A 27,697-nucleotide genomic window follows, 5' to 3' on the forward strand; every position below is an offset into this window, starting at 1 on the left:
GTTTGTCCATTACAAATTTGTACTCTCCTCTTTCTCTTCTGCCATTTCATTGGCCAAACAGCAGTATTACTCAACGTTGATCCAGTCAAATGCTAGGCATCCTCAGCGGCTCTTTGTGTCCTTCAATTCTCTTCTGAAGCCTAATCCACCATCTCTCCCCGCCTCTCTGTCTGCTAATAACTTTGCCTCTTTTTTCAATGCTAAAATCCAAACTATTCGCTCTGATCTGGCCAGCTCTGCTCCTCTTCTAGTTCCTGTTCCTCATCTGTCAGCTCCTCCTGCAAATTTCTCTGCGTTTCCTTCGGTCTCAGCTGATGAACTGTCTACAATACTGCGCTCTTCTAAGCCTTCCACTTGTTCTCGTGATCCGATTCCTTCTCGCGTCTTTATTAATCTTATCCCTACTATCCTCCCTTCCTTGCTTCATATTATTAATTTTTCTCTGTACTCTCGTTCATTTCCTTCTGCTTTTAAACACGCTACAGTCTCTCCCATTCTCAAGAAACCTACTCTTGATAGGCTATCTCTGTCTAACTACCGACCTGTCTCTTTGTTGCCGTTTGTTTCAAAGATCCTGGAGCGTGTGGTCTACCCTCGTTGTCTTGATTTTCTTTCTAGTAACTCTGCTCTGGATCCTTTTCAATCTGGATTCCGTCCTTTGCATTCCACTGAAACAGCCCTTACTAAGATTACCAATGATCTTCTTACTGCCAAGTCTAAAGGCCATTATTCCGTTCTTATTCTCCTTGATCTAACTGCAGCCTTTGACACGGTTGATCATAATTTTCTTTTAGATTCCCTTCATGACCTTGGATTTTGTGGCTCTGTCTATAACTGGTTTGCCTCCTATCTAGCGGGTCGCTCTTTCAGCGTGTTGGCTAATGGCAGCTCGTCTTCTTCTTTTCCCCTTTCAGTAGGGGTTCCACAAGGCTCGGTGCTTGGTCCGTTGTTGTTTTCTTTATACATGTTGCCCTTGGGTAATCTTATTCAATCTCATGGCCTCCAATATCATCTGTATGCCGATGATACACAATTATATCTTTCATCTCCGGATCTTTCTCCTGATGTTCACGATCGTATCTCGGCATGTCTTTCAGATATCTCAGCTTGGTTGCTTCATCGTCGTTTGAAACTTAATATGGCAAAGACTGAATTGCTTGTTTTTCCTCCTAAACCTTCTCCTCATCTCTCTTTCTCTCTTACTGTCAATGATGTTACACTTACTCCGGTCAAGGAAGCTCGTAGTCTTGGCTTTATATTTGATTCCTCGCTCTCCTTTATTCCTCATATTGAGACAGTAGCTAAATCCTGTCGTTTTTTCCTGTATAATATTGCCAAGATTCGATCATTTTTGTCTGTCTCTTCTGCCAAGACTCTTGTTCATGCATTGGTTATTTCTCGGTTGGACTACTGCAACCTTCTTCTCACTGGCCTTCCTTCTTCTCACATCAGTCTGTTGGTTTCTGTTCACCACTCTGCTGCTAAGATCATCTTCTTGGCTCGCCGCTCTGACCATGTAACTCCACTTCTGAAATCTCTTCATTGGCTTCCAATCCACCTCAGAATCCAATATAAACTTCTCCTGTTGACCTACAAAGCTTTTCACTGTCTAGCTCCTTCCTATCTCTCCTCTCTCATCTCACACTATTGCCCCGCTCGTGCTCTTCGCTCCTCTGATGCCATGTTTCTCGCCTGCCCAAGGGTCTCTACTTCCCTTGCTCGGCTTCATCCATTTTCTTCTGCTGCCCCTTACACCTGGAACGCTCTTCCAGAACATTTGAGAACTACAAGTTCAACCACAGCTTTTAAAGCTCAGCTAAAAACTTTTCTTTTTCCTAAAGCTTTTAAAACTTGATTTTGTTCTGACTTTATACTGTTAGTTTTACCCTACCCAGTGCCTGCTTACCCTACCCTGTGCCTGTTTGCATTCTCTTCCCCTCCTTATTGTTTTATTATGATTTTATTAGAATGTAAGCCTATGCGGCAGGGTCTTGCTATTTACTGTTTTACTCTGTACAGCACCATGTACATTGATGGTGCTATATAAATAAATAATAATAATAATAATAATAATAATAATAATCGGTTGCTGGGGAACATGGTTGAGAGGGTGCTACTGCAGTCATAACCTGGTTGTGGGTGTGGTAACTGTGAACAGAATGATGGACTAGATGGTTCTTATGATTATTTATTTATTTATTACATTTCTATACCGCCCAATAGCCGAAGCTCTCTGGGCGGTTCACAGAAATTAAAACCATAAAGAACATAATAAAACAACCAACAATCTAAAAACACAAATACAAAATACAGTATAAAAAGCATTACATGATCTTATAATATCACAAAGTTTACTGGTATGCCCGTCATATGTTAATAAAACCACTATCCTTTCTATCCTCTGTTGAGTCTTAGGTAGCAATAAGTCACTTCTGTTACTATTCAGAGCCCTGTACATAGCCCTTCTTAACAAAACTGTTAACTGGTATCCTCTCCTACTTGGCTGAGTTGTAAGTATTTCCACCTACTTATGGAAATTGAGCGTGCTACTGCAGTTTTCTTTGTGGTCAAAGCATCTGTGAATAAGGCAGTTTGTGATTACTATGCACAGGCTGGTGCCACGACACAGGCTCTGAACACCAGACCTGGCCACGGCTGCTCCCTGCTCAAGCCAAGCACCACCGCTTGATACGCCTGAGGCGAGGGACAAAGCCACCTTCCTCCCGACTATGTGGAGAAAGGGGTTTAAATGGAGAAGGATTTCTATATATAAAATAGAACACTGTGAGTTATATGTGCTGAGGTGAATGATTGTCAGAGTGGGTGTTAAATAAGTAAGCTTTAGATGATAAATGCCAAACAGACACGTGGGATTTTTGTGGTAGTTTAAAAACAAAATAATTAAAATTTATTTTTAAAAGCTCACAAGTTTTGTTTCAAATAAAACATTTTAAAACCTTTTTGAAATCTTTCATCCAATCCTTTCACTCATTCACATATGCACTTTCCTTTTTCTCACACAATCAATCTTGAACTTTCTTTATTATTGGTATTGATTAGTATACATCAACTACGTGCACACACCACTCTAAAGATATCACTCTCTACACTGACTCTCAATTTTCCCAGAACTTAAGTACCCTAAACACAGAGAGCTAAAGACTCTTAAGAGTACCTAACAAGTCTCTCACAATCCCCTCAGTCCTTCCCTTATATATCACTCCTCCCCCCTCCCAAGACATTCTAACTCCGCCCACTCAGGCCAACATTCTAAAACCCACAGACTTACAAACTGCAGACATACATTTGGGAACTGACTTGTGGCGTGTAACGCCACAGATGGAATTGTCATACTTAAAGAAAGAATTTACAGCTGTATTGTTACAATATGAATCTGTAGAGAAAGACCCATACTTAACCATAGCTCTAAGGACCCTGGACAGAGCCATGCTGGCCAGACTACTCTCTCATACTTAATAGGAGCTATCATCTGAGCAAGATGCAGGATCCACCTGAGGTTTTATGACGGCTGGCTGGTTTAGTCCTAGCCTTGCCCCATTCTCAGGTGTTGCCTGAGCCCTTAAAGGGCAGCTGCCTTATTACATAGCTGTTGTTTCTGGGAAAAGTTCTTCTGAATTTGAAAAGTCGGGCAGGGTCATGTCGTTTGGCCTGGAACATCCCATACTGGAAGAGGATGACTCCTCAAACAACAGTGCCTGCCTGCTTCTGTTGTGTTTTGTGCTTGGGGTGTGTGTGATGAGACCAGAGAAAAATGCAACATGTGCTCATGAACACAGACAATGAGGACAACACTTTTAAAATGTTCTGTTTGGGACTTCGTTCATTTTGTCACAAGATTGACTGGTGTGGGCTGTTATTCAAAATGGGACTATTTGTGATCTGTCTCCCCCTGGAAATTGTAGTCCCGTGTTAAATTGCCTCTCTTCTCGCTTAAGGTTTAGTCAGTTTTATTTCTTCACCCCCATCGGTAAATGATCTGGAGAGAGGGCAGGCAGAAAAGATGAGGCAGTATTCTTAAAACATTACAGAGTGAGGTGGGAGAACTCTTCAGGGAGCTGCCATTTTCAGTAGCTGCCCAATGCCCAGTGGAGTTCAATCCCCAGAATTCGCCTAAACAAAGAAGATATGCCTGGAATTTGGACATAGCCACTGGGAATATGATGAAAAATTATCCTTTTGTCCCTTTATATGGAATGTCACCAGAGTCTTTTGAGTGATATTGGAAACGTCTAAGGCCAACTCCCTTCCTCCTTATTATCTCTGATAAAGAATAAACTGTTCAGTGATGCTCAAAGAATATGAATTAGCCATTCTAATGCTTTTAAGAGCATATCCACTCATTACATTAAATGTAATGACTCCAGCTAAGAGAAATATTCATAGCTGGCCTAATGGCTTTTTTGGCCCTGTTCCCAACAGCTGTCTCAAAACTACTTGGGTGATTGTTCACTATTGATTTTTTTTTATTGATTTAGCCATTAAGACTTCAGGCAGCTGGAAGAAGTTGATGGACTGGGAGTACAAAATACAAACCAGATTATGAGGCAAGAGATTTTGCTGATGCCTTCGGTTCAAACTCTAGTAATTCTTTTGGTTTGAATTGTTTTGACTATTGTGGACATCTTAGCACAAGTGCACTAGATTGTGTTGTTTTGCACTACTAAATAAGAGGTGATATTGAACAACTTTTTGTTATCACTAGCTGGCAGAATGCATTTTTATAATGGCTTGCAGCAGGACTATTTAAAATGTGCAACCAGACACAATGTGCAGTTCCAGGGGGAAATGGGCAGTTCCAAAAGAACATTTATGCAGTTCAGAAATTCAAGTCATGCAAAGGTTGAACTATGTTAGCAGACGTAAAAGCAGCTGATAAAGTGAATACTGATCAGACAATGATCTCTCCTCCACACCCTGCCAAAGACACTCCTTGAAGGCACCACGGCTACTGTCCACAGAATATTCACCAATGTCTCAAAAGCAAGTGCAATCATTCTAGAATAGGGGTTGGGAATCTTTTTCAGCCCAAGGGACAGATTGTCACCCATGAAACCTCGTGGGGGCTGCATTATAGCAATGGGAATGGCTACCTCACTCTCTTACAACTTCATACAGTCCACACAGTATTCATTCTCTCTCTCTCTCTCTCTCTCTCTCTCTCACTCACACACACACACACACACACACACACCATTCTTAGATACACATACATGTCTTCCTAGTCCCCTCCTCAGCTGATCTATTCAGATCAGCTGAAGAGTGGTTTTTAGTAGTTCTTTTTTTCAGCATTGGAAAGGGAAATGCTCTTATCTTTGATCAGTCACTGATTGGAGATAAGAGCTTTCCCCTGCCTTTAGAGTGGAGATGGAAACTGGCCATCCAAATGGGGAGGCCCTGCAGGCTGGTGGTTTCCACACATATTCTAGAACATAAGGCTCCCTTTTCTGACGATACATATGAAGTTACTAATGTTATGATAAGGACGGTGATGCCTGTAAAATAAGAGACAAGTTAAAACAGCCATGAGGAAACATCTTTACATGGATAAGGTACTACAACTGTATCTTCTCCCTGTGGCATGTGGAATATGTGATAAAAGATGACTATTTATTTAAGAATTGACTTCAGGGTTGTTCCAGTTTGGGATGTGTGAAAAATTCAGTCCATTGAAGGGTTCCCCCCCCCCAGGGGTCTAACCAATTTGAACAGACTCAAATGTGGAGTTGAACGCCATTTTCAGTCAGAAATCCAACATTTCCAAACACATTTCCAACGTGTTTTGCAAAGCCGAACTAAATGCACACATTTGAAAAGTGCTCCAAAAATGCATGAATTTCCAAAATATGCACAAACATGTATAGAGAGCAATCCTATTGCCCCTAGACAGCATCAGGTAGCAAAGGATTTTTTGGATTTCTGGATCTGAGTTTGGAGACAACTCTCTTACCTCAGACTTAGGAGTTCAAGTTCCCTGCCCCCTTACAGCTGGCATGGAGAGAATCATGCTGGCTGCCTCTGCAAGTTTGCAGATGTGAGCTCGGAGAGGAGGGAAAGGGGATGTGTTGGTGAATGGGGAGGGGAGGAGACTGGTGAAGCAGAGATATGAGCTATCCATCCCCCTCCCCAATGCCACTGCTAGATTGGTGAAAAAACCCATTTAGCTAAAATGCAGAGCCCGCCTTGCATTGGATACTTGTAAGCCTCCCATTGCTATAATACACCCCACAAGTCAGTTCCCAATTGTATGTCTGCAATTGGTAAGTCTGTGGTGCTTAGAATGTTGACCTGAGTGGGTGGAGTTAGAATGTCTTAGGAGGGGGGAGGAGTGATATATATAGGGAATGACTGAGGGGATTGAGGAGACTTTTATTTACTCTTAGAGTCTTTAGCCTTTATAGTGCTTGAGCTCTCTCTATGGGTTAGCTTTGTATGTTAGCTCTTGGTGTGTAGAGTACTTGGGTTCTGGAGAGTTTGAGGTTCAGTGTAGAGAGTGGTGTCTTTTGAGGGTGGTGTGCAGATAGTCAGTTGGTGTACATTAATCAATACTGATAATAAAGAAAGTTCAAGAGTGAATGTGTGAGAGAAAGAAAAGCGTGTATGAGAAGAGTGAAAGGATTGGATGAGAGGTTTTAAAAAGGTTTTTTGAAATGTTTTATTATGAAACAAAGCTTGTGAACTTTTAAAATAAAATTTTAATCAGTTGGTTTTAACTACCACAAAAATCCCACGTGTCTGTTTGGCATTTATCATCTGCAGTTACTTGCATTTAACACCCACTCTGACAATAATTCACCTCAGTACATATAATTCACAGTGCTTTAATTTATTACTGAAATCCTTCCACATAGTTTGGAGAAAGGCGGTGGTTGTCCCTCGCCTCAGGCTCCTCAAGTGGTGGGGCTTAACTTGAGCAGGGAGTGTCTGCGGCCAGGCCTGTTGTTCAGAACCTGTGTCGTGGCACCGGGTTCAGAGGCTTACAAGTATCCAGGGTGGATTTAATAGGATTGCATCCTTAATCAATGTGTATGTGGGGTGGGGTGGGGACAAGAGCAGAAAGGATTTTGCTAGTGAGTCCTTTACTAAACATCTGACATTTTCATTAAAAAAAATCAAAGATGTTTCTTTTATTATCTTTCTGCACATTAACTATTTACACCAAGAGACAATGTCTACAAATGCATGGGTTAATGGTTTTTAAAAGAGGTAGGTTACATACAGAGCAATCCTCAATACGAAGTATGCCATGAGGGGTGAGATACACCAGCCTGCAGTTTTCCCCAAATAGGCCAGCCCTACAACATAGCATCCCAGCAGGCCTCATTACCTGACCCTCCTCTCCCCATCTCCAAATGACTATCCCACCTGTGGACCCCGAGATGACTGTCCTTCTCACAGTCCAGTTGATTAAGAAGAGAGAGGAGGGACCATGGCAAGTGTATCTAGAGGTTTCCACTGATGTATTTGTCAGGGTAGCATAATTGTCAAGAAATACTTTTGTAAGCCGCCGTGAGAGCCTTTTTTGGCTGAATGGCGGCATAAAAATCCTTAAATAAATAAATAAATAAATAAACTGGTGTTTTGCTGACATAGTCTAAGAAAGGATTAATTTAATAACTGGAGAAGTGGCCCAAATTGGCCTTAGACATCAGTTGTATCCAGCAAATATCTTGCCATAATCAAAGCTGCCTGGATGCAAAAGGAAGAGAAGTCATTGGGTTGCCCCGGGTGACTAAACATTTTAAATGGGAAGCTGGAGGATAGAGATTATTATGCTATGTAGGAAGAGCTTCGCTGTTGTTTACAGGTTACAGACTCAGTCAGTTGTAGCAGTGTTGCAGCTTGTTAAATAAGTCTGACACAGTTAACTGTTGATGCATGTGAACATCAGGGTCAATAGCTTGCTATTCAGGAAGCACTCTGTATGATTAGTGCACCAGCAAAATACTCATCGTTATGATGGGTTGTGTGTAGCGCAAAGGCTTGCATATTGAAAAGATCCTGGGAGGGAGGGAGGGAGTGGGTTTCTCTGCACAGAGACATATTGACCCCTACTAAATTTCTGACAGTGGGGGCTACCCACCCACTTGAGAGTCAGTGTGGAGGGTAGTTTTTGGGCTCACTGCAATCACATGCAATGTATTTTCTCCATTGAAGTGAATGGCTACAATTATGTATGAGAGAGTTAAGAGTTTTTAACTATGGATACCACTTGGGTAAGGGCTGAACTTGCTTTCTATTGAGAATAAAGAATTGCCACACTTGCTTTGGCTATGTAGCTGGGGGGAATTTAGTCAAATGTGCTAAAGACACTGCTTCCCACTGAAACCCTAGCTCTGTTCTTCCTAAGGATAGGCTGCTGCCTGTCCAGTAGAGCTGGTCCCAAACCTAGCACTCTAACAAAAAAACACAAGGGAGCTAAGCTTGTGAAACTGAAATATTCTAGTCAAAGTAGTATAGTGCTTCACTATGGTACTCGACAGCTTAACTGGTACTCGAGAGACAACACAGCTTTTTCAGATAATGTTTTATTGAGAAAGTATAACAAAATAGAAATTGAACAGTGAAATGTTGAAGGCTTTCCAGGAATGGAGAAGAAGAGGTTGTGAGATGAGTAGTGCAACTGTGCAATCTGACTTTGGCTTCAGAGGAGGTGAAGGCAATGGGGGTTTGCTGTTTAAAAAGCAACTAGATAGAAGAAATGATAAAGAGGGAGAGCAATTTGGCTGCCCTTTCTTTAGATTCTACCCCAAAACCAGAGAAAGGGCAATGATCCAAAGGTGCAAGGATGGACTTCCAACCTGGACTCTCAAGATATAGGATTCTTGGACTTCATGGAAAGAGAGGCTATGGGGCAAGGCTTGAAGGAGGCTTGCAAGACAAGAGAACTGAATGGAAGGCAAGCACAAACTCAAAGGAACTCCGGTATTCCAAGACATTGTGACAAAAAGGCTTATTAAGCAGCAGGGTGATCCTGGAAGGGTGATTTCCAGGTAGACTCAAAGAAGATGATTGCTTAAAAAAATCAAGGCATCTGGACTCACACTGTAGTGTACACTACACAGTACTTGGGAAAAGAGCACGTAGAACTCTCTATCTCTCACCTCCTACCTCTCAAAAAATCTCAGGGATTTATTTGAATGTCTTGCTGAACATTCCTGTTCTTTTTGTTGAAGGACTTCCCCAGCTTCTGCACATACAGAAGAAGACCACTTTGAATCTTTTGATCTTCTTGCACCTTTTTGGCCTTAAAAGTCAAGCTGTGATTTGGATGTGCCAGGATAGGGAGGGAAAAAGGATGAAAAATAAAGTTAGATTTTTCTTCAAATCTATTGTGGCCTTTTGCCACCATTTTATTAAGATTGTTTTAGCTATGGCTTTGATAACTGCTTTTAGAAGATCTTAAGAACAGACATGATCCAGCAGTTTTTCTAGTCTTCCCAGGGATATTCAGCTCTTTCTCAGGTTTGCGATTTATTGTCTTCCTGCTACTAACCCATCCATCTCTTTCGCGATTTCCCTCCTCCTTGCTTTTCATCCTCTCTCTCGGGTCCTATTCCATTAGATGCAGTGGAACGAAGTCTGGGCAAATATCCGTAATTTATTCTGAGCTTCAAATTTATGCCCTTGGTGCAACATGTATTTTAAATGTTTAAATATTGGAATATATTTAATATATTTTTAACCTTTGTATATTTCTATTCATAGGTTTTTAAATGTATTTGTTTTTAAACTTTGTAAGGCCACCTTGAGGTCCAATATTGGGCAAAAGCCGGGATACAAATAAATATAACAACATGTGGGTGACTGACCATGGTGCAGGGAGTATACAGAGTCCTCGTTATACTGTTAGAACACCCACACTCTTTTTCTTAATTGAACATTAGGAGCCCCTTATATTCTTTCTTTATATTTTATTCCAGATGTTGTTGTGTATCTCATATTTCAGTTGTTGGTAATGATAACCAGTATTTGTGTCATTTTTTCCTGCTTATTCATAAATATTGTTGACATGTTGCCTCTGTTCACCTATAGTCACATTTTTTTCTCAGCATTCACATAATTTATTCATTCCAGAAACCATTAATGATTATATTTATCTCCTTGAATTTCTGAGTGCTTGTTTTCATTCTCAGTATTTTGACAAGTACCGAGTTGTCAAAACAAAAGAGGTTCAGATGAGAAACTGCAATGCAGGGAGTAATGTCTTTTCATTCCAGTCTGGCCCACGCCAGGTGTATTATACAATTATAGGATGAGAGCTACCTTTTAATCCAATTTATAAACTGTATAAATGTGTTTTCTCTGGTATAGTTTTCATTCAATTTAACAACAGCTAAATTCTTAAGTACTTAATGTTGGGGGAGGTGAGGTTCTTTAATACATTCTTTATTCGTGGCTTTAATATTTATAAAAAGTGTTGAGAATTTTCTTTTTTTGGTCTTGCTGAAACCACAAGGTAGACAAATTGGCTGGGCTCTACAACATCCACATGCGCACAGGCTGTTTCTGTAATACTGGAGCTTGTCAGCAGCATTTGGGGATCAGCTGTGAAGACATCAAAAAGAACCTGCAGGTCAGTATATTGGCCCATCAGTGCTGTCAACTTAGGAATGCAACTTCATGTTCAATTTTTCTGTTGAGTCCCAACAAAGTCTATTTAACAGCTTTACGTGGGTATGTTCTCCACCCATGCTGCCAAGGCTTTTCAATCTAAAGTATAACACCATCTTCTAGTTTATTTACAGTGCAATCTATACATGCAGGATGAATTGATTTAAATCAAGGTGATCTAAATCAATGATTTAAATCACCAAGGAAAAAAAGGCCAGTTTAATTCCACTAAATCATCTTAATTTGCAATAAAATAGCATATTACTTACATTGTTTCATTCTTAAAACCAGGCATGATAGTTGGTGCCTTCTCTAAATGAGCGATTTATAGAACGCTCATGGCTGGTCACTCATGGAAGTTTGCAGGTCGTTGTGATGATGTTGTGAACCTCCTGCACATCTCCCACTCCTTCCCCCAATTATTCTGTTTAAAAAAAAACACCAAGTTTGATATCCCGATTCTTCGGAAATATCTTGGGATTTCCTACCATGTGTAGCTGAAGTTGCGCTACAAAACACCCACTAGAGGGTGCTGTCCCATTCAATACTATGAGGAGGGGAAGTTTTCAATTACAGACCACTTGATCATTCCTTCCTCCAGTGTAATTCAGCTCATTACAAATGTGCAAGAGAAGCAGGAAGCAAAGCATGATAAGCAAACGTAATTTCCCTTTAATCTAAAGAAGCCCAACGAACCAATATTCTGTCTTGGTATTAAGCACCTTTATATGTTCGCATTTGAGTGTAGTAAATCAAATAAGATCAGAGAGAGAAACTGGAGCTTGATTATTATTGTTTGTAAAATGTATAAATAGAATGTTCATTTTACTAGGTGAAATGGACAGAGCATAAAAATGCACTGTAAAAATTAAAACCAACTTCTTAAAATCAAAATCAACACTACATTTAAAATAGGCAACAGCAGATAGATTTTCAATATTGTCCTAAAAATCAGTAAAGATAGATCAAAGTGTGTCTGTCTAGAAAGGGCTTTCCAAACAGTTGTGAATACCAGGAGTAAGACTTGGAAGAAAGTGACATAAAATAGGGAGCAGTTCCTATTCTGAAGGACAGTATCTAAAGGGATTTCTCCTCCCCTCAAAACTCCCTTTATATTGGGGCATTCAATCTGTGCTTTTACAGAATCTTATTGCTGTAAAAATAGCAAAATACACTTTTATAGCATATAGAAAAGTATTCTTAGTACCTTATATGTATATATTTATTTGTACCTAACTAGGCTGGTCACGTTTGTGGAGATGACATAGATGTAATTGACGGACATCCCACTGGGTCTGTGAGAATCTCTTTTGGCTATATGTCAACATTTGAAGATGCACAAGCCTTTCTAAAATTCATTATAACCACCAGACTTTCTGGCTGCAACATGGTTAAAAGTCCATCTCAAAGAGAAACTATTTCAGAGTCTGTAGCATCTCCCAAAGAAAATGGCCACACTTGTAGCAACAACAGTGCAAACAAGCTGCCTCTGAAAAGGATCATCCGGGGTTCTCAGCTTAGTGCCATTTCTGCTTCAGTGACAATGCCAGTCAATCTTCAGCCTACTGAGAGACATCCAGAAAGGGATATACCTGAGGTTCTGGGGGATTCAGCAGAAGCGCTGTCAAGTGGTAGAAGGCCCATCACTATCACCAACATTTATCTCTACCCAATCAAATCCTGTGCTACGTTTGAGGTAAATGATTTCAGTGATATCTTAAAAGATCCGTATGTTTTTGTTGTGCCAGGTCAGGGGAAAGGTCTTGTATGTGTTGTGCCTCTAGTGATACTGTAACATGGTTGTAGTTTTTATTTTAAATGTGATTATATCTATCTATCTATCTCCTGCAGGAGGAAGGGGTAGAATACAAGTAAGTGGTTGGTTAGTGGGGTGATAGAGTAGAAGGGGAGGAGGGTGAGAGGAGCAGGTGAAAACTTATTTTGTCAGTTAAGGTTTTAAGGCAATTAGGAAACAGTGAGGTTTTGGTGAAAAATGGGAGCTGCAGCATTAATTCCACTTCATTAAACAAGTAATACTGTTCTATAATACAGCAGTGGCGGAAAACCAAAGTATGTACCTTTTTAAACACATAATTTAACACATATTGAAATCTGGATTTCCCCCCAAATTTCCATGACACAGATTAGACAAATTCATGGAGGATAAAGCTATCATTAGCTATAGTCATCACGACTATATAATGGGGTGGCAAATCGTGGGTTAATTAAGTAACGATTTGTGAGGATACATACCACATACAAGCCACTTCCAGTTCTCATGAACGCTAACCCTAACCCATTTGTAGGTTGTTAATGTGATGTCTGAACACTTTGAGTTTTTCATGGGTAAAACAAAACAAAAAAATCCTTTCCCTCCCCTCACCACTTCCCTACATTCTTAGGTGGCTGGAAATGTTTTGGCTGGGCCCAGACCCAGTACTATTGCTGCTGCAGAGGGGAAATCCTTCACTCTCTCACACACTCACTCATCCCTCAGGCATTCTAATCCCAACCCTTCTGACAGAAATAGGTGGGAAAGGAATGGAACCCTTCACACGTTGCCGCTCATGGGTTCTGCTATCTCTCTCTGAACCTTTCTGGCATAGAGGCCTCTGGCACTTCATTGCATCTCTCCCTGGACCTGTCTGGCAGAGACCCAGAAAAGGAAGGGTGTTAAGGCTCCCTCAGCACCAGTAAAAGCATTTACATGGCAAACTCTGGGGCCTTTGACACTTCCAACTTGGCTTCCTTTTTAAACAAGGTTTTTTGACCCTCGCCACCTCAACTTTCCAGCCGGTTCACAGGTGGTAAGTGGAGACCTCACCCGTGTCCCCTCATTATTGAGATGGTTCCTCTTTTGAAGTCAAATGTGTCTGTGTTGGACTTTCTTCGGAATTTCCCAGTTACATATAAATTTAATTTGCAAGCGTTTTGGTCACTGTTGCCAGTCAGTTCCTGCATTCGCCTTAGTATTATTTCAGTCACCTGAATCATTTCTAAGGCAGTTATGTAGGCTATCTAGAAATTCATCAGGAGCTGAATATGCTTCTTTTCTTTTTATCCAGTCTATGTGAAGGTAATTGAAGTCACCCATTACCAGAACACTTTCTCCCTTACATGGCTTCCTGATTTCATTCTCCATCTCAAGATCACTCTGAGCATTTTAGTCAAGGGGCGCTAGTATGTCTCTTGTAGTAAATTCCTTTGTCACCTTTTTATTGTCACTCACAGAAATTTTCTGGAGGAGTCTACCTTTTAGAGACTTCTGGTTTGTTTGACTCGACGCCCTTTTTGACATTCAGAGCAGGAACACTGGGTGTTTTTTGTGTTTTTTCCCCATTCCAGTGGGTTTTATTATACCTACTGTATCTGCATTCTCTTTTAAAGCTATGCACTCCAACTCCCCCATCTAGAACAATATCAACTTAAAACCTGTAAATACTAATACTGTAATTAGCATGCTTGTATACTCTGGCATGACATGGGCTGCAGGCAGTGATGGGTGTATGGCACTTGAGAAAAAGTTGATTAACATGTTATAATTGAGAGGATGTTAATTTACATTACAAAGAAATGTTATAATTAAAAATACATTTGCAACAAAAATATGACATTTAAGTGTTGTGGCACTATTTGAAAGTTCACTCTTTGAAGATTTTAATTGCTTTTCTTTTTCAAAGTTAATAACATTGCCACCTTGTCTGTGACTTTTCTTTTTCATTTTTGAATAAGGTATGATGAAATAAATGGGTGTTCTACACACTGACCTAGAATCTAACTTTCCTTTGCAATGTGTTTTGCAGTGCTTTAATGAATGTCAATATTATTATAGTCTCTTTTATGAAAAGTTCCTCGCATGGATCACAGACCCGCATCTGAATGAAAATTGAGGTCAACGCCATTGATGGCTCACCTGCATTTAATATATTTTCTGTTCATTTTTTTTTGGCGGGGTGGGGGTTGCCTGGGAGTTTAAAGAATAATGTAATGAGAAATATTACTGAGGCAATCACATATTTTTCTTCAGTATAAAGAACATTCCTTTTGCATACTATGAGCACAGTCAATTCAGAGGTGCACCATTGGAAAATGAAGACTCAAACTCCAATTCAAATTTCCATGATGCCAAAGCAAGGTGACCGCTGAGGGCAGAGTTATGTAAATTAAGCACATTTACATAAAAACTATTGGTTCTTGTAGCAGAATATGCAAATTTTTATTTTAATAGTACAAAAAGTTGAATTTGGCAATCTTGCATGCGTTATTCAAATTAAGCAAACTTTCATCAACCAATCAGTACATAAAGTCCAGCCATATTTGCTGTGGCGAAAGTTCTGTTAAGGCATTTACCACTGTGGAGCACAAAAACCTCCAATGCAAGTACTGAACACATTCAAAGTAAGACTTGTGTTTCTAATGAAACATTCTTGGGGTCTGGTCAAACATGAATGTCTTACAAAAACACATTGGATACCACATGAAAGCTTCATGAACTTTTACATAAAATCAAACATGATTTAATTGTACTGGCTATAATGGAGGATGGTATATAAAGAAACTAATAAGTACTTACAACCAAAGAGCAGTATTTGAATTTTAGAAGCCATACCTTTTTCTTTGTGGTCTCTGTGCAACTGAGTTCTGCAACTGTGTGGACCATCAATTCAGGAAACTTGTATAGATGAGATGTTTTGGCAGGAACCTTCACCCAATGCCCAGTGTGCATGAACCTAGCAGTTTCCCATCTATTCCTTAGTTCTCCTTTGACCACAATCATGGTAGCCTCGTGGGGACTTGTGCTTGTCTTGTTAGACTGCTTTACAGATTTTGCTGAAGTTTTATTCTATCTTTTCTATTCTGCTGTCATTTTTTCTCACTTTCTTCTTTTTATTTCTGGTTGATTCTTTTTACTGCCATCTTCACAATAGTTGATAGTCTCAATTCCAGCAATGATGCTCTTGGCGTGGCGGCCTCACTCCGGTAGACAATCTGCAAACAGGCCTGCTCTTCCTCCAACCCTCTCCTTCCCAGGTCATTATGATGAATGCTTCCTTCCTCGGTTGGAGTGCTCATTGAGGAATGTTATAAGTGCAGAGTGTGTCACTGCGGACCGAGGTTACTCAACATATCAATCTTCTTAAGCTCTTAGTGGTCAAGAAGTCTTTAACTGTTCTGAACCAGTTCTGAACCACTGTTCTGAACCAGTGCCTGAGCATGGTAATGGACTGGATGAAGGCTAATAAACTGAGACTCAATCCAGACAAGTCGGAAGTACTGTTAGTGGTTGGTTCATCTGTCCGGCAAGGTGATGTTTGCCCTGTCCTGGACGGGGTTGCACTCTCCCTAAAGGATCGGGTCCGTAGTTTGGGAGTGCTCTTGGATCCAGAACTGTCACTTGAGGCACAGGTGAACTCAGTGGCAAAGAGCACCTTTTATCAGCTTAGGTTGATATATCAACTACGCCCTTATCTGGAAAGAGATAGCCTAGCTACAGTTATCCATGCTCTCGTTTGGATTACTGCAATGCGTTATACGTGGGACTGCCTTTGAAAACAGTCCGGAAACTTCAGCTGGTACAAAACAGGGCAGCCTGTTTATTAACAGGGACTGGCCGGCGAGATCACATTACGCCAGTCCTTTTACAACTTCAAAGACTGCCAGTCCAGGTCCAGGCCCGATTCAAAGTGCTGGTATTGTCATTCAAAGCTCTAAACAGGTTGGGGCCAGGTTATTTGAAGGAATGCCTCCTCCCATATGTAACTGCCCGGACCCTAAGGTCATCCTCAGGGGTCCTTCTCCGTGAGCCCCTGCCAAAGGAAGTGTGGCAGGTGGCTACTAGGAGGAGGGCTTTCTCAGCTGTGGCACCCCAGCTGTGGAATGAGCTCCCCAGAGAGGTCTGCCTGGCGCCTACACTATACTCATTTCGTCGCCAGCTGAAGACCTTTTTATTCTCTCAGTATTTTAACACTTAATTTTAACTTAAATTTTAATTTTACTGGTCTAACTCTGTATTTTAATCTTATATCAATTTTTGCTGCGTGGTTTTATCCTGGTTGTGCTTTTTATACTGTATTTTGTGTTTGTGTTTTTAACTTGTTGGTTGTTTTATTATGGTTTTAATTTTTGTGAACCACCCAGAGAGCTTCGGCTATTGGGCGGTATAAAAATGTAATAAATAAATAAAATAATAAATAAATTAAAGGCTTTCGATACCGGCCTGTGAGGTTGGCTCGTACAGGCGGTGACAGTACAATTGTGGTTTCTTACTTAAACAACAGGGCCATTGGCACTAGCCAATCTGATACTTAATACATTTTATTAGTGTATCCCTCGAGGAATCATTCTAGTCACGGGCCCAAACAGCCCCCTAGTGGGCTCATTGAGCTGATTGCACCAGGGATCTTATAAGTGGCAGTTGGATCGCAAAGTCCTCCAGTTGTGGTTTTCTTGATGGGGCACTCTGACAGTGGACTTGTTCATGGAGAATGCCATCTGTGGGAAGTTCTGCAGTAGAGCAGGGATTGGTCCTCCATCATTGAGGGATATCTTCATTCTCTGGTGGTCAGGAGAGTTCTTTTACCTCTTTCCTCTATTCCCACTTCTCTCGAGAGTTCTGATGAAGACAGGCAAACAGCAAGGATTGCATCCTAATAGCTCCATGATTCACCCCTCTGCTTCATCAGACCAAAGGGCACTATGTGAGGATCCTGTAGATACTGAGTCTACTGTCTCAGGACCAAGGTGGTTTCAACACCAGGACCTGCTCACAATTTTGATTGGTGGCATGGAGAATATAGTGATGAGTCGTACTCTGCGACACCCTCTGGCAATTGTGTCTGTCCTCGATACAGCTTGGAAGCCAGCCACTAGACTATCCTGTGCTAGAAAGCGGGCAGTTTTTTCTGCATTCTCCAGTATTGGCAGTTTGGGCCCTGTCTGCTGTTCCATCCCTCATGTTTTACATTCCTTGTTTTTGTTGTTTGAAAAGAGTTTGAAACTATCTTCAATTCATGTCTATCTTCCTGCAATTTCTGGCTCTTATTTGCCAGTGGAAGGAACCTGTTTTTTTCTCACCCTTTAACATATCAGTTTCTCCGAGGGGCAAACAATCTTTCGCCTCAGATTCAATTGCTGGTGCCGCACTGGAGCTTTTTGGTTGTTCTCAAAGTACTGGTAACTAACCCTTCAAGTTGCTTGTAACTGCCGACCTTTATCTCCTCTCTTGGAAGGTCGTCTTTCTTGTAGCCATCACCTCTGTCAGGCAATGCAGTGAGATTTGTGCTTTAAGAGTAGACCCACTTTATATGATTTTTTTCATGGGGACAAGGTGGTCCTTCAGTATGACATTGTCTTTCTGCCAAGGGTGATCTCCAATTTCCATTTAAACCGCCCAGAGAGCTTCGGCTATTGGGCGGTATAAAAATGTAATAAATAAATAAATAAATAAATAAATCAGGATGTGGTTCTACTGGCGTTTTCTCTTCTCCTACTTTGCTTTTAGAATTGCCTCTAGACTCTCGATGTTTGCCGTGCTTTAGCTTTTTACAAAGCAAGAACAGAATAATTTTGACAGACACTGTGAGTCTTCCTCTGCCAAGGGGGCATCTGTAAAGGGCTCCCAGTGTCATCACAGTGTTTTACATCTTGGGAGCTGCAGACCATAAAATCGTCATATAACATTGCAGGACTGGAACTCATGAGCCTGGTCAATGCGCACTTGACCTGTGGTGCTGCTACATTGATAGCATTTGAAAGAGGTACAGCTCTACAGGTGTCATGCTGAGCCATCCCGGACTGTTGTAGTCAAATAAAGAAGTACATCTCCAAGTAAATATGCTTTATTATGTGAAACAATCAATCCCATTGCAGTTCAGGTTACAGACTTGGTCATCCTATGGCAACCTAGTGCTAACATTCCTGAAAGTTGGCAGAATACTAAATAGACTAGTAAAGATCCCCTTGATGGATGCAGTACTATTAGGAGAGACATTGCTGCAAATCTGGTGCCAGCCTGCAAAACAGAACCTGAAAGGTTTTCCCAGTCCTGCCCTCAGGGAGGGTCTTCCCCTGGAGACCTCCTGTGATGGGCCAACCTTGTAGAACACCATACTTTTCAAAGTTGCTCCTCCCTCTTGACTCCCGTCTGATCCTTGCATCTGTTATGCCCAACTCCTCCCCTGCCCCGGGACTTGCTGTGTTCCCACAGAGGGAGAGGTTATGGTCAGGCTTTGATCCAACTGATTAGCTTGCACCTGGAGAGATTCTTCTCTGACTGTCTCTCCCTGAAGCTTTGGTCCCTCTCCCACCACTTTGTGTTGTTTCTCATCTGATCTGAGTCTGTTCCCATGGCCTCTTGAGAGGCGTCTGCTGAGATGCTGGGCCCAATCCTGACAACTGGTCCTTTGACAGGCTGCAGTATGGTTATAAGCATCCACATTTGTTCAGCATAAACGATGTTCAGGTTAGAGCAGACAGTGCTTTTGAAAGTGTGGTCTTCTCCTCTCTTCTACAATAGGAAACCGACCCTCCTTTGGTAAGGCAGCTTGTTATCCACCCATATGTGTGATGCACAGAGACCACGAAGAAGGAAGACAGAGTGCTTACCTATAACTTTGGTTTTTGAGTGGTCACCTGTTCATTCACACAACCTGCCCACCATCCCCTCTTCGGTGTTGTATTCAAGTTCAGTGTTGGTTCCGAGAGACTGTCAAAATAGGTGGGAACCTGCTAGAGTCATGCACACTGGAATGGTGGGGGAAGGGTTCCCGCCAAAACTTCCCAGCTATAGATTTCCCGAATTGAGGCTGTGTGCTAGTGCAGAGCCCATATGTGTGAATGCCCAGATGATGACTCAAAGGACCACAGTTACAGGTAAGCAACCTGCCCTTTTCATTTTTTTCAATGTGTTCTCCAACAAATATTGGTGTGGATTTTAGCTCAAGTGTGCCTACTTATCATACTCCCACATTTCATATGGTTGGTATCATGGCCTCATCCAATGAGTCAAATACTGGTGTGACTCCAAATATTGGATTCCATGTAGCTCTGGTGTACCCACAATCCATGAATCCAGGGAGGAGTAGACACTGGTCTACCTTCTACCTGCTGCAGAGAGGGAGCCATGTTTCCAAGGCAGATTCCAATTTGCCAACTGCAGGGAGCCAGCTGTTGACTCTTATCTCAGACTGATAGACTTTAAGATCACTGAAGTCTAGATCCTTACTTCTTTTCACAAATTCCTTCTCATCCAGCCTTCCAAATTATTCAGGTCAAGAACCAGGCAGAAGACTTTCAGGATTATTAAAATAGTTTAATACGATAAACGAGAGGAAAATCTCATTAAGAATTTCAATATCTTATAGACCAACCTCTCCCTGGAATTCAGGAGGCACCAACTGTAGCATGTTTTAGATGCCAGTTAAAGACCCATGTCTTTACTGAAACTTTCCCTGAGTGTGCTGCCCAGTCTGTTGTAATTATGGTATTGTATTGCTTTTAATTGCTTTTAATATTTCAATTAATGTTGTATATAAATGTTTTAGCAATTATTATGTATTTTGATTGTATTTGAATGTATATCATAATGTATTTAATGCAAGCAACAATTTAATGTAAAATAATAGTAGTAATACCACACACATACAGAGAGAATAGTTCTGATTGGGGTTTCCGTCATATTTGATCTAAAATTGCTACCTTTGGATTTTGAATGATACCATCACTAGTTGTAAACTGCTGAGAGAGCCTAGGCTGTTGGGCAGTATTAATACGTAACAAATAAATAAATAAAAGTGCGACCAGAGCTATGCTCACTTTAACTTTAAAGTTGTACCATATAAATAACAACAACAAATAGCCATGCTGTGTGTTGGTTTATAAACACGTAGGGATCTCTGTCAGGCTTTCCTTTTCTTTGGTTCATTGTTTATTGACTAAGTGAGAAACAGTATTTTTCTTTTCTTTTCAGGTTAGGCACTGGCCTATTGGAAATCAAGGGTTGCTGTATGACCGAAGCTGGATGGTTGCAAATCAGAATGGAGTTTGCATTACTCAAAAGCAGGAACCAAGACTGTGCCTTATACAACCCATGATTGACCTGGAGCAAAACGTGATGATCATCAAGGCAGAAGGTTAGTAAGCAAAGATTCATTGTCCATTTACTATAAGATGATTGCAGTAAAATTTGATATCACAAATAACTAATATTTCGGGCATGTACCTGCTGAGAGTTTTAGATATTGTGGTAGAAATAATGTATCTCAGGCATGTTATGAGTTGGAAAATGATGGTTCCAACAGACTGCTTGAAATTCCTTGAAGAAACTTTAAAGTGGTTTTACAGTCATCCTTGCTATGCAGAGCCCTCTGATAATCGTAAGCCTGAAAGTGTGGGAGGGATCAGGGATCTCTAGCATAGAATATGTAGAGCTGGCACAAAGATACAGGAAGAAGCCATGCCAGTTTAAAGTGGTGGGAAAAGAATGTAACTTTGTAGAGTGGATATATGCTCATAGAAGAAGTATGAGTGCATCACGTCTGTCCTGGGCCTGAACCTGGAAACTTTCTCTGACGATGACTCAGATATTGAAGAGCCCAGAGGCCCTCCAGGGCAGGCGAGGCCCCTTGAAAAAAGCACTACTCTGGCTAATCTCAGCATCTTGGTAGGGGCTGTGCTGTGTCCATCTGCAGAGGTGGAACTGGATAGACCTATAGACCGGGTCCCCAACTCCCCTCCAGATGATGTCCCCCTGTGCTGTCAGAGGAGGAGATCAAGCCACTTCCCAGCCCCAGAGAGTGCTGATGACAGAAAGTACAGATGGATGCAGCCACTCGGAGGTGAGCATGCACTTCAAGGCCCAAAACAGAGGGAGGCAACTTGTGGCCCTCCAGATGTTTTGGCCTATAACTCCATCAGCCTTAGTCAGCATGACCAGTGGTGAGGGCTGAGAGGAGGGGCCAAGGCTCAGTGTGATAGCGCACATGCTTTGCATGCAGAAAGTCCAAGGTTCAATCCCCAGCTTCTCTAGGTAGGGCGAGGAAAGTATCCTGCATGAAACCCTGGAGAGCCACTGCCAGTCAGTGTCAACAATACTGGGCTAGATGGACCAATGGTCTGACTCAGTGTAAGGCAGCTTCCTATGTTCCTATGAGTTATAGGCCAAACATCTGTAGGGCTACAAATTACCCATCCCTGGCCCAAAGCATCCAGGTTCCTTGAGAGTAAATGACTACTCAAGAGTAGGGGGCCTATAGTAGACAGGCCCTGAAGTTAGGACTAACTGCTCGCAGCTGGATCTGGGTGTGGGCTGGGAGGCCAGATTATATAAACTCTCAGTTGAGCCCTGCTGCTACAACACTTTTCTTTCAGCTTCAAGACCATTGCAACCTTGCTTTCCTAACCCAGCTTCTTCTCCTGGCTGTTCTCCCAAGCTGCTGTCTCCTGGACCCCTGCCAAGACCCTGTTTCTTGGACTGTGCTTGCTTTAGACTGCTCGCCTGTGTCTGATCTCAGCTTCGCCTCTGACCCTGCTTTTGAACTACCTTCTTCTTGACTGGTAACACTGTGCTTCTGGCCTCTAGCTCCCTTTTGATGTTGCTGTGTGGATTTGTGTTATAGACTGCCCTAGGCCTGACCCTGACCCAGCCATAGCAGGACAGAGAGTAGCGATGAGGAGTTTATTATTATATGCCATTGCATTTTATGTTCACAGCTTTGATGGCTCTGTGGAAAGTGGTATATAAATCTGAGTAATTCTTTTTTAAAAAAAGCTTTTTAAAAGATATTGCATTTAACTGCACCAGCAGACCTATACTTTTCTCATTGTAAATGTCTTGTTTATAAACGGCCTGAACTGTGTTTACCTTTTCTTCGTGGTCTTCTATGTTTATTTGGCTGGAGCAGTTCTCACCACATCAGCTTACAAGGGGGCGGGGAGCCCAGTTTCCTGGCTCTAAGGTTGGAGCCCTGCTTCCAACCCCGGAGTCAGGAAACCAAAATAGCCTATGCCCCCCAGACATAGCATTGCTTCCTAAGTGTTAGTACTTTGTCATTGTGCAAATCATGGTTTCTATAGGGCTATGCTCCACTCCGTTTTGGGTCATAGAAGTGGTAGCGGAGCGACCCGACCCACCTCCGCCAAAGGCGGATCCGATACGGGTCGGCTGGTCCGTGGAGCAACGGGTCGGCTGGTCCGTGGAGCAACGCGGAGTGGTTCTTTAATTTGCGGAGCGCTCTGCGTGTTTTCAGGGTTCTGCCCACCATTTTGGAATTTTTTCCCATACGATTGCATTGGGCAAAAATGCAACTATAACTTCTTTGTTTTTAAAGCTAGTTCCCTGAAACTTACTGTGCTTAGACATTGATGATTGGGGGTCATTTGTGTTGAGTTACAGAATTTTTCATCATGCGGTTTGCTTGCAATTAATTTTTATTGAATGGGTAAAGCGGGAAAGGGAAACCTGCTTTTTTCAGCGTTGATTGACAGGTTCATCTCCCAATCATGATAACTGATCAGCCCATGTGAAGCACCCTCCAATCCCAATGTTGGAGGGGAGGGAATAAGCAAAACGGGATACTTAGTAACTTTTCTTTCTTTGTCTTTTGTAGGACTTTTGTCACTTTTTGAGTGCATTGGTGAAGCAGTAGCCCCAGCAAACTCACACATACAACCTTAAATAATATACAAAGTAAAATAATAGATAGGCAACACAGCACTGCAAGGTACCCACCATAACCTTGGTGAACAACTGAATAGATGTGGTGCAAGTGGATGATGTGCTGTACGGCATGTGGACGTGCCCAGTGCCCACTGCCCTTGAGGGTCATCAGAACCCTTCAAAGGGGAACCAGTGGAAGGAAGCCAATGATTTGCACGAGTTGCTGTGTAATGTGGCTTCTCAAAGGCAGGTACCTAGACAGGACCAGCCAAACAACTGAGAGGTGGTGGCACAGTCCACTGGGCACGTCCACTTTCCGGTACTGGTAATAAAGTCAGACAGCGTTTTTGTTCTAATTCTTGTTGTTGTGATTATTAGTAATATTATTGTTATTGTTATTACAATTATTGGCTTGGCATACCCTGGAGTGTGTGAACTGTGACGGAGGGGTGTGTGTGTATGTGTCTTGAAAAACCAACACGTTATAGCACTTTGAAATGAGTGGATGGCATGGTAGGAATTAAGTTTTTAGAAGTATTGCGACCCAGGCATGGCAACGCAGTCTGAGTTGTTTATCCCATGAACAACTATGTATTGTACACAGCTGTACAATACATAGCTGTACAACTGTACACCCAGTTTAAAAATTTTCTATCTTGAAGTTCCCTGTGTTCATTTTTGATGTGGTTACCTGAGAGGAAGATTCTGATTTAGGTTTAACTTTAAAAATTCCCCCAAAATCAGGGCATGATCCGATTTCCTTCAAACTTGGCATGAATAAGGATGTATTTATAAGCTCTCCTGGTGGGCAGTTGCACATGTGTATCTGGAAAAACGACAGAGATACATGCTTTTCTGTAAATGGGGGGGGAGATTCTTTTAAAAATTCACCAAAAATCAGGGCATGATCTGATTTCCTTCAAAGTGGCTATGCCTAAGGATCTATTTAGAAGCTCTCCTGGTGCCCATTTTCATGTTTCTAAATTGAACACTAAAAAAGTTATAGGTGTTTGATATTTTCAATGCAAGTCTATAGGGGGGGAATGCGGAGCTCCGGATCCGCTGCAGAGTGGAGCAGACCCGATCCGATAGTTGCAGATTGGGATCCAGAGCGGATCGGGGGGGGGGGTCTGTGCACAGCCCTAGTTTCTTTCTCTTTCCTTGTGGGAAAGCCAAAGCAAAATTCTTTAGTCAAGGTTGTTGTACGTGCTTACAACTACTCCTCTTTATGACCACTATTACTGATGTAATTTGGCATAATATTCATTGAGGATGCCATCTTAAGAGCGAGAAGCCCTAATGATTGAGAGCTCCAATCTCAGAGGTTGTCAGTGGTTTGTACAGTTTATAATCTCCAGTTTGGATTGAGAGAATATGCACACTTTGTCAAAGAAAGATTTGTCTACTAATGTCCTGATTGTTTCCTTTAATCAAATAAGCTTTTTTTATTGATGAAGTAAATACTGTGAACACAAAAGAAAATACCATCAAATATTTAAAAAGCAGAATAATACTTTAACCAACATTGCAGGATCCAAAGAATTATGTTCTTTGTTATAATATCTGTAGATTCAAAGGACATACCTTTGAGTTCACTGTATCAAATTAGTTCATAGTTTTAAAACCTGGTGTACATTCAGAAGATCACTGAAATCATTACTGTGGTGAGAGGTCATGTGTAGTTGGAAAAGGGTCGTTTCTTCTCCTATGCTCTATTACATCTTCCAGTTTTTGTCCACTGCTTTGCAAGATATGTCATCAAGATTGCATCTAAGATAAACAACCTTTCGCAAAATGTATATGATAAATCACAAGTATAAAACACAGCATTAATAATGAGAAAATTCTGGGAGTTTGCCCAGTTATGCTTGTCCTGATGCTTTCTGAAATGATGCCTCTGGTGTTCACATAAAAATTAAAATCTCTTTGCGTTTATCATGTAGTAAAGTATGTGGCACCCAGATGGTAAAATAATTTGTTTTGTCATGTAAGATTATTTTCAATTAACCACATTGACTACTGGTCACATTTCTTTTCCTATTTCATAAACCATTTTCAGCTTTTATACCCCCTCAGTTTATTTTATTCCAGATGGGAAATTACAGCTGGGACAGTTAGAGCTTTTTTTATTATTGTCTTTTTAAACTTGAGGGGGAAATATATGTGCCTGTGAAAATATTTTACTCTTAGAATTTCCATGCCTTGGTCTTGTTTAATGAATACTTTCCTAAAACATTTTTCTATTTTCCTCGTTTGAACGTGTGTTTATTACCATAATTTCCCCTCTCTGCAGTATGTTTGAAAGAAGCCTACATTTTCATTTATTAGAAGTGGCAGAGCTGTGATAAAGCTGTCTTTTTTTCATAGGCGGCAGCCACGGTGGCTGCAGTAAATCTGTGCCAGTCGAAGTGTATGAGACACAGAGGGAATAAAGTTACTAAAAGCTGAAATTGTATATTGGCAAATGTGCTTTGAGAATCAAGGTCACACAAACCACGGCTATATCCTTGTTTAATTATCATTTGGAGCCACCTGCAGGCACAAAAATATAGTTCTCTACAGAAGCTACATCATTTTTACCTGAGATAGATGTAATGCTAGCTCCCTGCAAGTCATAGTTTGCAAATCAGGAGCTAGCCTAAGGAATATATTCTTCCTCTCTTTTCGGTGTCCACTCTCTGGAGTGAATTCACGCCTCCCTTTACATGGTTATGTATGATTTTATGATATATACCTCTGAACCAAAACCTATTTCTCTTATAAACCATGACTTGAAGTGGATTTGCAAATCATGATTACAAGAAACCATGACTAGCTTCAACTGTGGTTAGAATCGGGGCACATGTATCAGAAATGCAATCAAGGAATGTGGGGTGAGGGGAGGTAGAATTCACTTGCTAAGGCTTCTAATTTAGTGGAATGCACAGATGTTGCAGAGTGCTGCTATATCCTGAATGGGCAGTGCTATTGTCACTGAGATAGGGTGGCCATATGAAAAGGAGGATAGGGCTTCTGTATCTTGAACAGTTGTATTTCTCCGCTGTGGCACCCCGGTTGTGGAATGAGCTCCCCAGAGAGGTCCGCCTGGCGCCTACACTGTACTGCTTTCGTCACCAGCGGAAGACCTTTTTATTCTCTCAGTATTTTAACACTGAGAGAATGTTAAATTTTACTGTTCTGACTCTGTATTTAATCTTATATCAATTTTGTTGCGTGGTTTTATCCTGGTTGTGCTTTTTATATTGTATTTTGTAATTGTGCTTTTAACATGTTGGTTGTTTTATTATGGTTTTAACTTTTGTGAACCGCCCAGAGAGCTTCAGCTATTGGGCGGTATAAAAATGTAATGAATAAATAAATAAATATTGAAAAGGGAATTTCAGCAGGTGTCATTTGTATATATGGAGAACCTGGTGAAATTTTCTCTTCATCACACCAGTTAAAGCTGCAGATGCCCTGCCCTCTTAATGTATGTCTGCAGTTTGTAAGTCTGTGGTGAGTTTAGAATGTTGGCGTGAGTGGGTGGAGTTAGAATGTCTTGGGAGGGGGGAGGAGTGATATATAAGGGAATGACTGAGGGGATTGTGAGAGACTTTTTCGGTACTCTTAGAGTTTTTAGCTCTCTGAGCTTTAGCTCTCTGTGTTTAGAGTACTTAAGTTCTGGGAAATTTGAGGTTCAGGGTAGAGAGTGGTGTCTTTGGAGTGTGGTGTGCACATAGATGACATATATTAATCAATACAGATAATAAAGAAAGCTCAAGAGATTGTTTGAGAGAAAGGAAAGTGTGTATGTGAATGAGTGAAAGGATTGGATGAAAGGTTTCAAAAAGGTTTTTAAATGTTTTATTTGAAACAAAGCTTGTGAACTTTTAAAAATAAATTTTGATTGTTTTGTTTTTAACTACCACAAAAATCCCACGTGTCTGTTTGGCATTCATCATCTGAAGTTTACGCATGTAGCACCCACTCTGACAATAATTCACTTCAGCACATATAACTCACAGTGTTTTATTTTATATATAGAAATCCTTCTCCATTTAACCCCTTTCTCCACATAGTTTGGAGGAAGATGGTTTTTATCCCTTGCCTCAGGCATATCAAGTGGTGGTGCTTGGATTGAGCAGGGAGTAGCTGTGGCCAGGCTTGGTGTTCAGAGCCTGTGTCGTGGCATAGTAAATGGTGGCAGCGTCGGGATCTGAAGTAGACTCTGTTCATTTATAGTGACAGAAGTCAAAAAGGATTTTATTTGTGAACAGGACTCTGGGTGGTTACTGTGAAGCACCTCTGAGGTCCTTAGCTGTGAAAGTTACATATTACCTAAGTCAGAGGTTGCACTGATACAATTCTCTGACAGGATATTTTTGTCTGTGGTGAGATACGTATTATATAATATCAAGTTTACTACTCCTG

The 27,697-nt window shown here is 41.2% G+C and overlaps 1 protein-coding gene across 1 annotated transcript in view; it reads left to right on the forward strand.

Moving 5' to 3' along the window:
- MOCOS (molybdenum cofactor sulfurase) overlaps positions 1-27,697 on the forward strand; it is a 148,021-nt gene that overhangs the window by 92,304 nt on the left and 28,020 nt on the right. Inside the window, exons 7-9 of the mRNA XM_063131242.1 lie at positions 10,478-10,594; positions 11,873-12,328; positions 20,600-20,762. Coding sequence (XP_062987312.1) covers positions 10,478-10,594; positions 11,873-12,328; positions 20,600-20,762 — 736 coding nt within the window. The remainder of the gene's footprint in view (positions 1-10,477; positions 10,595-11,872; positions 12,329-20,599; positions 20,763-27,697) is intronic.

This window comes from Elgaria multicarinata, chromosome 1 (genome assembly GCF_023053635.1).
Source record: "Elgaria multicarinata webbii isolate HBS135686 ecotype San Diego chromosome 1, rElgMul1.1.pri, whole genome shotgun sequence".
NCBI classification, from domain to species: Eukaryota; Metazoa; Chordata; class Lepidosauria; order Squamata; family Anguidae; genus Elgaria; species Elgaria multicarinata.